The sequence below is a fragment of the Pseudophryne corroboree genome, chromosome 5, assembly GCF_028390025.1.
Source record: "Pseudophryne corroboree isolate aPseCor3 chromosome 5, aPseCor3.hap2, whole genome shotgun sequence".
In the NCBI taxonomy this organism is placed as follows: Eukaryota; Metazoa; Chordata; class Amphibia; order Anura; family Myobatrachidae; genus Pseudophryne; species Pseudophryne corroboree.
The window spans coordinates 799971634-799984905 of NC_086448.1; the positions used below are offsets into that span (position 1 = coordinate 799971634).

A 13272-nucleotide genomic window follows, 5' to 3' on the forward strand; every position below is an offset into this window, starting at 1 on the left:
ACAGACCTTAATATTATCTGTCCACGCTGGCTGGTTGGAACAAAAATCTGTTCTCATGAACCGGCCTGGGGGAGTCCGTGCGCTCTAGCAGGGGCCATCCGGCGGAGGTGCAGGCTGCTGGCACCAGGCAAGGTGTGCGGGATGGTCAGCGAGGGTCCATGGAGTCTGAATTTGAGACTCCGGAAGGAGGCAGGCTGGATAAGTGGCACCGCCATCTTGGTTTCTGGCAAATAGCTGCTAATGCCCACCCGATAACAGAAGGAGTTCTGGCCCTAACACCCAATGGCCTCTCAACCTTAGGTATAAATTGGGATGCTGAGAGACCAGGAATTGCCTGTACATCTTCCACAGCCCAGGCTGTGGTACTAGTTCTCTGTGCTTCGCAGCAGTGTCCATGCAGCTACCAGTATTCACAGTTTGTTTTCAGTACCTGGTTTGTATCCCAACCAGTTCTTTTGCCACAGTACCTCCACCGCTCCTGCCAGTCTGTAACTGACAGCACAAACTCCTGCAGCCTACCGCGCTATCTGGCCGAGGTCACCACAGTAACCAGACCCACCAACCACGGATCAAGATGAACTGGATCCAGTCGGACTCTAAACCAATCTGGAACACGTGCTGCAGGTTTTTAGGCTGTGACAGACACCAGTGTCTGAGAGGACTTCTACTCCTATGTCCTGTTATCAATCAATCCGTGTGAAGAACCTTTGTTGGCCCTGCTCATCTTCTGTTCAAACAAATCTGCAGTCCCTGAGCCTCCTGTATCCAATCCAGGTCCACAAACCACTCCAGGCTTGACATCTGTTAATCTGGGAAAGCGGCATCAGGGGTTAGGAGACCCGGCAGATATTAGAGTAGTGAAGTAGGTCTTCTTGGCAAGGGAAAGGGTAGTATTGTAGGACATTAAGGATCAATGTATACAGAAGGAAGCCTATGTTACAGCAGTATTCCCTATATTGGCGCGGAGGCAGTAGAGGACGCTATTTACAGTTGTGTGCTGGGCGGTTTGGACTGCCGCATAGTGAATATGGTGGTTCCAGCTGAAGCTGCTTTGTAGTTTGCTGTTGTAGAGACAGGGTAGTTATTGGAGGGTAGTTATGTTCTTTATTGCCCTTTTTCATTGTTTATTACATCTTGCCTTTAAGTAAAATTCATGGAGGTGTTAACAAAAGTACCAGCCTGAAATGTGTCCCGAGTATATCATGGAATAAACATGGAATCACAGAATATTTAATGTCCAACACACGGGATAGTCAATCTAGCGCCTGTCAGGATCCCGACGCCGGAATCCCAACAGACGTGTAAATGCTGTCCATGACATCACCCGAGGGGGAATAAAATAGTATGGCGAGCAAAGCTCACCCCCAGGCCTGAAGCGTGGCAAGTGCAGCAAGCCCGCGAGGGGAGTCACTGCGCTTGCTGCCAGGATCCCGTACTGAATCCCAAAACACAACTAAAAAATTTACTTGAGTATAGAACAGGTGAACCGTAAACTGAGAAATGCAAACCCAACATCTTTCTAGCACCCCAATCTCCTATATAATAAGCCAGATCTGTGACTCTGTGCCTGTGTGAATAAAGATGGGCGGAGTCACAGATCTGGCCAATTATATAGAAAATGGGAAACTGAACAACCAGCAGAGGATTCACTTTCTCTGGTGTCCCAGCATGGATGCAGGCACGGGGGGCTGAGGCACAGCGCTCTCCCTGGACGGCGGCTTGGCCAGGGCACAGCGGTGCAGGTGCAGCCCCACCCTGTGCAACATGCTGCATGGGGGGACTGCTCAGCTGCGTGACCCAGGGATCAGGAACCAGCACCAGCCCGCTCATCCCACCACACACCTCACCTGCAGCAGCCGGCCACCGTACTCCACCCTGTGTGGGGAGAGCACCACCATCATCATCATTTCTTCTGCTCCTCAGCCCTACACCCTCAGCAGGTCTGGGGTGCAGCAGCTGAGAACATTACATGGTCCAAACCATGGACCAGAGGTATGGACAAAACCCGCATCCCCCCCCGCAACCCGCCCTCCCCCACCCGCAGTGCCCCTGCATGCGCACCCCCGCACCACCTCCTGATCCCCTGCCGCACCTCCTCCACCCGCAGCTCCTCCTGATCCCCTACCCCACCTCCTGTGGCATCCCCGCCCCTCCCCCACCCCACCCATAGCGCCCCCAGACCCCATCCACTGCACCCACAACCACCCCTACCTCACTACCACAGCACCCACGGATCCCCTTCCCATCCACCGCACCTGCCCCTCCCTTATTCAGGGTACCCCCACAACCGCACCACCCCTCCCCCCCACCCGCACCACCTCCACAATCGCCTCATTCCCCATCCGCGGAAACCCCCGCAACCACCTCCAGAGCCCCCCCCCCCCCATCCACAGCACCTCCAGACCCCCTACCCCACCCGCGGCACCCCTGACATTCGGAACCCCTCCCCCATTCACAACAGCCCTGCACCTGCCCCTCCCTCAGCACCCTGTCCCCTCCACCACTTGCACCGCCTCCAGAACCCCTCCCTCATCCACAGACCGAACCCCTCCCCCAGCCGCAACACCTCCGGACCCCCTCCCCCATCCGCCACACATGCCCCTCCCCACCCACAGCACCTCCGGACCCCCTACCCTTGGTACCCCCCTCCCCCTGTGGCATCCCTGCACCCGCCCCTCCCCCACAGTATCCGCAGACCCCATCGGTGGCACCCCCAGCCGCGGAACACCCTGGGCTAGGGAGCACAATATGCACTTGGGTCAGTAATTGGTTAGATAATAGGGAGCAGCGCGTTGTGGTCAATGGATCATTTTCAAATTGGACTAAAGTACTAAGTGGTGTGCCACAAGGGTCTGTACTTGGACCGCTTTTGTTCAACATTTTCATTAACGATCGAACAGTAGGTCTAGAGAGCATGGTATAAATTTTGGCAGACGATACCAAATTGTGTAAGGTTAAAAATACGGAGGGGGATGCTGAGTCTCTTCAGAACTACTTAACTAAACTGGAAGCATGGGTAGCAAAATGGAGAATGAGATTCAACACAAGACTAAGGGGTTCACATATGTAACAAATTAAACAGCAGTACCCAAAGTAGGAGTGCAGGAAAGAAGGCTAATGAGATATTAGCATGCATAAAACGGGGTATTGATGCAAGGGACGAGAGTATTATACTCCTATTATATAAATCACTAGTGAGGCCACATCTTGAAAACTGTGTGCAATTTTGGGCACCATATTACAAATAGGATATCCCGGAGCTAGAAAAGGTTCAGTGGCGGGCGACCAAACTAATCAAGGGCATGGAGACGATGGAATACGAGGAAAGGCTTGCAAGGCTAGGCATGTTTACATTAAAAAAGGGGAGACTAAGAGGGGACATGATCAACATCTACAAATATATGAGGTCAATACACAGAGCTTGGGAGGGACCTGTTTTCTATAAGATCAGCACAGAGGACACGTGGTCACTCGCTTAGGTTAGAGGAGTTTCCGCACATTGAGGCGAAAAGGTTTTTTCACAGTAAGGACAATACGTGTTTAGAATTCTCTGCCTGAGAGAGTAGTAACAGCGGACTCAGTCAACACCTTTAAGAAGGGGTTAGATAAATTCCTATTGGATAAATATATTCAGGGTTATGGTGCGTAGGCACGCATCATAGTTACTATAACTAGCCCTAACATAAAAATAACTAGTCCTATAATAAGACTGCATAGGAGATCACAAATAGGTTGAACTCGATGGACAATTGGCTTTTTTCAACCTTAGTTACTATGTTACCTCCGGACCCCATCCACCACACCTGCTTCTCCCCCATGCACAGCACACCCGCCCCTACCCCACCCGCGGCCCCCCCAGACCCCATCCGCGGGAACACCCGCGGCACCTCCGGACCCCATACCTTCCCAAAGGCACTTCGGGACCCCCTGCCCCACCCGCAGCACCACCGCAACCTGCCCCTTTCCCACCCACAGTACCTTCGGAACCCCTCCCCCATCTGCACCTGCCCCTCACTCACCACTCAGCACTCCCACACCCGCAGCCCCCCTTACCCGTCTGCAACAGTCCCTCACCCGCAGCACCCCCTCTCACCCCCCTCCTGCAGCGCCTCCTGACCTCCCTACCCCATCCACCGCACCTGCCCCTCCCCCACGGCTCCTCCGGACCCCCTACCGCACCACCTTCGGAACCCCTCCCCCATCCGCTACAGCCCCGCACCTGCCCCTCCCCCATCCGCAGCCCCTACTCCCACGCCAGCTCCTGACCCCATCTGCGCACCCCCCTGCATCCGCTCCCCACAGCATCTACAGACACCCTTCCCAACCCCCACTACATTCTGTACTTCATGCCCAGCAGGCGCTGTTCAAACCGGCGCAAGGGGCTACGCCCCCTTCACCATCGGACACCCTTGCATCGTGCAATATTTAACCACTAACAAAACTAGGAACACAGGTAATACTCCATATAATACAAATATTAAACCCCAGAAAGGCATGCAGAGGTTAAGGGGGTGTGAAGAGCGCTTGTAGGGTGCGATGAAGCACCTAGTATTTACATAAATAGTGAAATCAGTGTTTTCTACTATATATGCTGTAAAAGCTCCTCTGTATCCTCCACTAGCCCCCAGGGTGCACTGGCAATAAATAAATAAAAAGTACAGGGTTGGCCCTGGGCCTGATTCAGACATGGACGATATTGCGACTTTGTGCGCAGCTGCTGTGCATTGCTATGCTAATGATGCAGGAGGAGGCTCATGTAACAACACGCCCTGTCAGCTTCTCTGATCCACTGCTGCATCTGAAAGCGAAGCTCCAGATCACTCTGCGTGAACATCAGTCATCTCGGTATCCCTCAGGTCACTCAGGCGGGCAGGTGTTTTGACAGACCAGGGGCCACAGTCCAAGGACGCAGCCAGTAACTCAGCCTAGAAACCAGGTCAGGCACATCCCCGTTTTCTGAAACGCTGTCCATCACTGCCCAGTCCAGGCCCCCAAAGAGTCGCAGCTGGTCAATCGTGTTGCGGCTTAAGGGCACTGCAACCGTCGTTCTATAAACAGATCTGCATATGCGGCTATCGCCTAACATCGGAGATGTGCGTAAAACATGGGGTTTGGGAACATCCCTAAATTGGACCCTCTGTTCTCTTATTCCACAAGTAAATCTTTTTACAGTAAGCACACCTCCATACAGCAGGATAGGACACCATGACACCCAGCGCAGTGCACTGTATTCCGTTATAATCGGCATGTTCTACTTCAGGTTTGTACATGGTAGTAGCAGACACTTCAGAAGTCTGTTCTCACTTACATCAGAATGACCTTTGAGCGGCACGACATAGATCCACGGCCGGCCAGGAGTAATTACAAAGTACAAGATGACACGGGAAAGGGATAAAGAGCCGCTCGCCTTCCCCCGAAGCAAATGGATGATACTGTGTAGGGACACAAAGGGCTGTACGAGAAGCCGGAGCAGAACACAATGCAGAGCGCACCGCGGTCAGAACACGGAGGATGATACATATTGCCATCTCCGGCACAGTAAGCAGGGGGTGAAGTCGTAGCTGAACGGTTTATTAAGGGCAGGCAAATAATACAAAACGGTGCACACACATATTAAAAAAAAACAAACACACAATTTACAATCCGCTTAGTTTACACATAATATTTTTTAATTATTCATCTTTCATTTCTTCTTCATTTTGTCCAGTTCCCATTGTATCACCTGGGGGGGAAACAGAGAAACAATTGATGAGAATGATTTATAACAGTTATTCAACATGCAGCCCTCCAGCTGTTGTGGAACTACACATCGCAGCATGCTCTGACACTGTTTTCACATGCCCTACTAGCGAAACTGTGGCAAAGCATGCTGGGATGTGCAGTTCCACCGCAGCCGTAATGCCGCATGTTGAACGCCTCTTTAGAAACTAGATTTTCACTTCTGTTCACACTCAATTAATATATAACAGAGTGTACAAGAACAGGAAACCGGACTACACAATATTATATAACAGTATACAGGAAGACGGATTACACAATATTATATAAAATTATACAGGAAGCCGGACTACACAATATTATATAACAGTATACAGGAAGCCGGATTACACAATATTACATAAAATTATACAGGAAGCCGGATTACACAATATTATATAAAATTATACAGGAGGCCGGACTACAGAACATTATATAACAGAGTGTACAAGAACAGGAAGCCGGACTACACAATATTATATAACAGAGTACACAGGAAGCCGGATTACACAATATTATATAAAATTATACAGGAGGCCGGACTACAGATTATTATATAACAGAGTATACAAGAACAGGAAGCCAGATTACACAATATTATAGAACAGTATACAGGAAGCCGGATTACACAATATTATATAACAGAGTATACGAGAACAGGAAACCTGACTACACAATATTATATAACAGAGTATAAAAGAACAGGAAGTCGGACTACAGAATATTATTTTTCTTACGTCCTAGAGGATGCTGGGGTTCACATTAGTACCATGGGGTATAGACGGGTCCACCAGGAGCCATTGGCACTTTAAGAGTTTGAGAGTGTGGGCTGGCTCCTCCCTCTATGCCCCTCCTACCAGACTCAGTTTAGAAAATGTGCCCGGAGGAGCCGGTCACAGCTAGGGGAGCTCTACAGAGCTTTTCTAGTTAAAGTTAGTTTAGAGTTTATAATGTTACAGGAGGCTGTTGGCAACAACCTCCCTGCAGCGAGGGACTAAGGGGAGGAACAGTGTCCGCCCTGCGGGGTCTGAGCCACTGACTCCGCTGACTGGACACTGAGCTCCAGAGGGGTCGCTCGCCCCAGCAGCATGCCGCCAACCCCTCACAGAGCTGAAGTAGTGGTGAGTGAGACACCGACCCCCCCTAGCAAGCGGGTGGCTGGTGTGAAGATGGCGGCACAGGGGAGGGAGCGCAGTATTAACTATGAAGGTCCAGAGGCACATGGTGCGGCACTGTGAGGGGTGCCCTGGACCAGCGCTTACCCCCCACACTGGTCAGCAAGTCTGTCGGGGTCCGCGGATCTCAGCCAGCACATTTCTCCTCAGGCCAGTATAATTACCTGAAGAGCGGGAAGACAGCGCCATTAAGGGGGCGGAGACCCAGCAGCACCATTTTCCTGCCTGCACAGCGCTGGATGGAAGAACAGGTCCCTCCATAGCAACTCCAGCTATCAGTACACGGTACCAGGGGGTTGTAGAAGAGAGGGGAGGCTGTAAAACGGCTGTCTCTCCTATTAAGGGGGTCTCCCTTTACTGAAAGCGCTGTACTGTGGGTTGGCTTTGATCTCTGTGTCGTTTAGCACAGATACCAGCAAGGGAACCAGAGTGGTTTTCCTCTATCAAATCTTGGTTTTCTCAGATTTCTGACAGGGTTGCTAGTAATGAATCTTCAACCCAGGTATTACAGAGTTGTATGGCCTGTTTCTGGTACCTCAGGACGCCCCGCTATATACCCCCACAAACGTGCGCTTGTGCATGTCACACAAGACGACACGGATACCGATTCTGACACTACAGACTGTGATGGGGATGCTTTGCGGGGGTCCGCATCTCTTGCAAAGGGGGTGCAATTGATGATAGAGGCTATCAGGGATGTGTTGAATATTAATGATACCACATCTGAGCAGGTTGAGGAGGCTTTTTTCACTGAAAATAAAAAAGCCTCACTAACCTTCCCTGCGTCGAAAGGAATTGAATGCCATATTTGAAAAAGCATGGAAAAACCCTGAGAAAAAATTCCAGGTCCCTAAAAGGGTCCAGGTGGCATTTCCTTTCCCTGAGGAGGATAGGAAAAAAATGGGAAAACCTGACGATTGTTGACACCTCTGTGTCCAGACTCTCAAAGAAGGTGGTTTTACCTGTTCCAGGATCTACCGCCTTAAAGGAGCCGGCTGATAGGAAAATTGATAACACGCTTAAATCAATGTACACTGCTTCAGGGGCCATATTACGTCCCACTATCGCTACTGCATGGATTGCAAAGGCAATAGTAAAGTGGTCGGCTACCTTACTTGAGGATTTGGATACTATGGATAGGGATGACGTTGCTTTGTATTTACGCAACATACATGATTCTGCAGGTTTTATGGTTGAATCCATGAAAGACCTGGGTTTCATGGCTGCGGGAATTTCTTCCATGTCTGTTTCAGCTCGTCGGGGACTGTGGCTGCGCCAGTGGTCGGCCGACGCGGAATCCAGAAGAAGTGTGGAGTCCCTACCCTATACAGGTCAGACTCTCTTTGGGGAAGCTCTAGACGCGTGGATATCCACCGCTACAGCGGGTAAGTCTCCGTTTCTTCCCTCAGCAGCACCTGCTCAGAAGAAATCTCTCTCTTCATCTGCACCGCAGTCCTTTCGGCCTAACAAGCCCAGAAAGGCCAGAACATCCAATACCTTCTTTAGGGGAGGTCGGGTTAAGTCCAAGAAACCTGCCGCTGCAGGTTACCAGGAACAAAAGCCTACTACTTCGGGTACGCCAAAGTCATCCGCATGACGGTGGACTGCACAATGGGAGCGAGACTCAGACACTTGAGTCATGTCTGGGTATCGTTCGGCCTGGATCCCTGGGTGATAGATATTGTGTCTCAGGGATACAGGCTGGAATTTCAAAGTCTCCCTCCTCATCGCTTTTTCAAGTCAGGCTTACCAACTCTGTTGGAGGACAGCACGGTACTACAAGATGCTGTCCAAAAGCTGGTGGAGGCACAGGTCATTGTGCCAGTGCCATCTCACATGCTGACCAAAGGTTACTATTCGAACCTTTTCGTACTACCGAAACCGGATGGTTCGGTCAGGCCCATTCTGAACCTAAAATTATGGAACCCCTTTCTAAGGGAGTTCAAGTTCAAGATGGAGTCTCTCAGGGCAGCGATATCAGGTCTGGAAGGGAATTCCTAGTATCACTGGATATCAAGGATGCGTACCTCCACATTCCGATCTGGCTGCTGCATCAGGCTTATCTCCGCTTCGCATTGCTGGACTGTCATTTCCCGTTCCAGGCCCTGCCATTCGGCCTCTCCACAGCACCGAGGGTGTTTACCAAGGTGATGGCGGAAATGATGATCTCCGCAGCAAGCAAGGGGTGAACATCATTCCATATCTGGACGATCTGCTGATAAAGGCATCCTCCAAGGAGAAGCTGCGGCAGTCCATTGTTCTCACAACATGACTGCTCACGGTTGGATTCTGAACCTTCCAAAGTCACATTTGGAACCAACCCAGAGGTTGTCATTTCTGGGAATGATCCTGGATACGAAAGTGCAGCGGGTGTTTCTTCCGCAGGAAAAGGCGTTGGTGATACAAGCTATGGTTCGGGATGTCCTGAAGCCACCCCAGGTGTCTGTTCATAAATGCATTCGCCTATTGGGAAAGATGGTGGACTCTTACGAGGCTCTCCAGTACGGGAGGTTCCACGCTCCGACCTTCCAACTGGATCTCCTGGACAAGTGGTCGGGATCTCACCTCCACATGCACCAGAGAATTCGTCTGTCGCCAAGGGCAAGGATTTCACTCCTCTGGTGGCTCCAATTGCCTCACCTTCTGGAGGGCCGCAGGTTCGGGATTCAGGACTGGGTCCTTCTAACCACGGATGCGAGCCTCCGGACTGGGGAGCAGTCACTCAAGGAGTAACCTTCCAAGGACGGTGGTCAAGCCTGGAAGCCGGCCTGCCCATTAACATCCTTGAACGAAAAGCAGTCTACAATGGTCTTCTTCATGCGGCCCCTCTTCTGAGAAATCGGGCCATTCAAGTGCAGTCGGACAACGTAACAGTAGCTTACATAAACCGACAAGGCTTAACGAAGAGCAGAGCGGCAATGTCAGAGGTGACAAGGATACTCCTCTGGACAGAAAAGCACGCGTTGGCGCTGTCAGCCATCTTCATTCCGGTAGTAAACAACTGGGAAGCAGACTTCCTCAGCAGACACGATCTCCATCCAGGGCAGTGGGGTCTCCATCCGGAGGTGTTCACGGAAATAACAGACCTTTGGGGTTTGCTCCAAATAGACATGATGGCCTCTCGTCTCAACAAGAAGCTTCGGCGTTATTGTTCCAGGTCGAGGGACCCACAGGCAGTTGATGCCCTGGTGTCTCCGTGGGTGTTCCAGTCAGTGTACGTGTTTCCACCACTCCCACTCATCCCAAGAATCCTAAAGCTCATAAGGAGAACAAGGGTTCAAGCGATCCTCATTGCCCCAGACTGGCCAAGAAGGGCTTGGTACGCGGACCTTCTGAATCTACTGCAAGAAGAGCCGAGGCCTCTTCCTCTTCGGGAGGACCTGCTGCAGCAGGGGCCGTTTGCCTATCAAGACTTAAGCGGCTACGTTTGACGGCATGGAAGTTGAGCTCCTGATACTTGCTCGGAAAGGGTATTCCGAAGAAGGTTATTCCTACCCTCATACCGGCTAGGAAAGGGGTAACGTCTAAACATTACCATCGTATTTGGAAGAAATATGTCTCGGTGTGAATCCAAGAAGATTCCTACGGTGGAGTTTCAACTGGGATGTTTCCTCCTATTCCTGCAAGCAGGAGTGGATATGGGCCTGAGGTTGGGTTCTGTAAAGGTCCAGATTTCGTCCCTATCCATTTTCTTTCAGAAACAATTGGCTGCCCTCCCTAAGGTTCAGACCTTTTTGGAGGGAGTTCTGCATATCCAACCTCCCTTTGTACCGCCTACGGCACCCTGGGACCTTAGCGTGGTGTTGCAGTTCCTCCAGTCGGATTGGTTTGAGCCTCTACAGGAGGTAGAGGTCAAGTTTCTTACATGGAAAGCAGTCACGTTGTTGGCCTTAGCTTCTGCTAGATGTGTGTCCAAGCTGGGGGCTTTATCATGTAAAAGCCCTTACTTGATCTTCCACGAAGATAGAGCTGAGCTCCAGACACATCAGCAGTTTCTTCCGACGGTTGTGTCTGCATTTCATATCAACCAACCTATTGTGGTGCCAGTGGCTACTAACTCCTCAATTACATCAAAGTCCTTGGATGTGGTAAGGGCTCTGAAGAGATATGTGAAGAGAACGTCTCGTCACAGAAAGTTGGACTCTGTTTGTCCTATATGATCCCAAGAAAATTGGGTGTCCTGCTTCTAAGCAGATGATCTCTCGCTGGATCAGGTTCACTATCCAGCATGCTTATTCTACGGCAGGACTGCCATGTCCAAAATCTGCTAAAGCCCATTCTACTCATAAGGTGGGGTCCTCCTGGGCGGCTGCCCGGGGTGTCTTGATACTTTGGCCTCTGATGATCTGAAGTTCAGTCTATCAGTTCTGCAGGAGCCTCCGCGCTCTCCCTCCCGTTCTGGGAGCTTTGGTACATCCCCATGGTGCTAATGTGGACCCCAGCATCCTCTAGGACGTAAGAGAAAATAGGATTTTGGTACCTACCGGTAAATACTTTCCTCGTAGTCCGTAAAGGATGCTGGGCGCCCACCCAGCGCTTTGTTTTCCTGCAAATGTTATTTGGTTCAGTACAACTTTGTTTAGTGGAGTACTGCATTGTTACTTGGTAAGTAATGTTTCAGCAGTTGCAGAGTGTTCAAGCTTAGTTGGCTTGACGTGCCTTGTATGTGTGAGCTGGAATGAATCTCACCACTATCTGTGTATAATCCTCTAGAAGTATGTCGTCTCCTCGGGCACAGTTTCTAGACTGAATCTGGTAGGAGGGGCATAGAGGGAGTAGCCAGCCCACACTCTCAAGCTCTTAAAGTGCCAATGGCTCCTGGTGGACCAGTCTATACCCCATGGTACTAATGTGGACCCCAGCATCCTCTACGGACTACGAGAAAAGGATTTACCGGTAGGAACCAAAATCCTATTATAAGAGTGTACAAGAACAGGAAGCCGGACTACAGATTATTATATAAGAGTATACAAGAACAGGAAACCTGACTACACAATATTATATAACAGTACAAGAACAGGAAGTCAGACTACAGAATATTATATAAGAGTGTACAAGAACAGGAAGTCAGACTACAGAATATTATATAACAGTACAAGAACAGGAAGCCAGACTACAGATTATTATATAAGAGTGTACAAGAACAGGAAGCCAGACTACACAATATTATATAACAGTACAAGAACAGGAAGCCAGACTACAGAATATTATATAAGAGTGTACAAGAACAGGAAGCCGGACTACAGATTATATAACAGTATACAGGAAGCCGGACTACACAATATTATATAACAGTAATACAAGAACAGGAAGCCGGACTACAGATTATTATATAACAGAGTAATACAAGAACAGGAAGCCGGACTACATACTATATAACAGAGTAATACAAGAACAGGAAACCGAACTACAGATTATTATATAACAGTATACAAGAACAGGAAGCCGGACTACAGATTATATAAGAGTATACAAGAACAGGAAACCTGACTACACAATATTATATAACCGTACTACAAAAACAGGAAGTCGGACTACAGAATATTATATAAGAGTGTACAAGAACAGGAAGCCAGACTACAGAATATTATATAACAGAGTAATACAGGAACAGGAAGCAGGACTACATATTATTATATAAGAGTATACAAGAACAGGAAACCTGACTACACAATATTATATAACAGTACTACAAAAACAGGAAGTCGGACTACAGAATATTATATAAGAGTGTACAAGAACAGGAAGCCAGACTACAGATTATAATATAAACAGAGTGTACAGGAACAGGACTACAGATTGTTATATAACAGTATACAGGAAGCAGGACTACAAATTATTATATAACAGTGTATACAAGAACAGGAAGCCAGACTACAGAATATTATAAAACAGTAATACAACAGGAAGCAGGACAACAAAATATTATATAGCAGTACACAAGAACAGCAAGCAGGACTACAGATTATATAGCAGAATATAAAATATCAAGAAGCAGGACTGTATACAAGAACAGGATGCAGGACTACAGAATACTATAGAACAAAGTAATACAAGAACAGGAAGAAGGACTACAGAACAATATACAACGGGACGTACAAGAACAGGAAGCAGTACTACAGAATAATATACAACGGGACGTACAAGAACAGGAAGCAGGACTACAGAATAATATACAACGGGACGTACAAGAACAGGATGCAGGACTACAGAATACTATAGAACAAAGTAATACAAGAACAGGAAGCAGGACTACAGAATAATATACAACGGGACGTACAAGAACAGGAAGCAGGACTACAGAATACTATAGAACAAAGTAATACAATAACAGGAAGCA

The 13272-nt window shown here is 49.1% G+C and overlaps 1 protein-coding gene across 1 annotated transcript in view; it reads right to left on the minus strand.

Moving 5' to 3' along the window:
* Positions 1–5555: 5555 nt before the first annotated feature.
* Positions 5556–13272, minus strand: part of MTBP (MDM2 binding protein) — an 86740-nt gene continuing 79023 nt past the window's right edge. Inside the window, exon 22 of the mRNA XM_063924448.1 lies at positions 5556–5722. Within this exon, the coding sequence (XP_063780518.1) occupies positions 5684–5722 (39 nt within the window). The 3' untranslated portion in view covers positions 5556–5683. The remainder of the gene's footprint in view (positions 5723–13272) is intronic.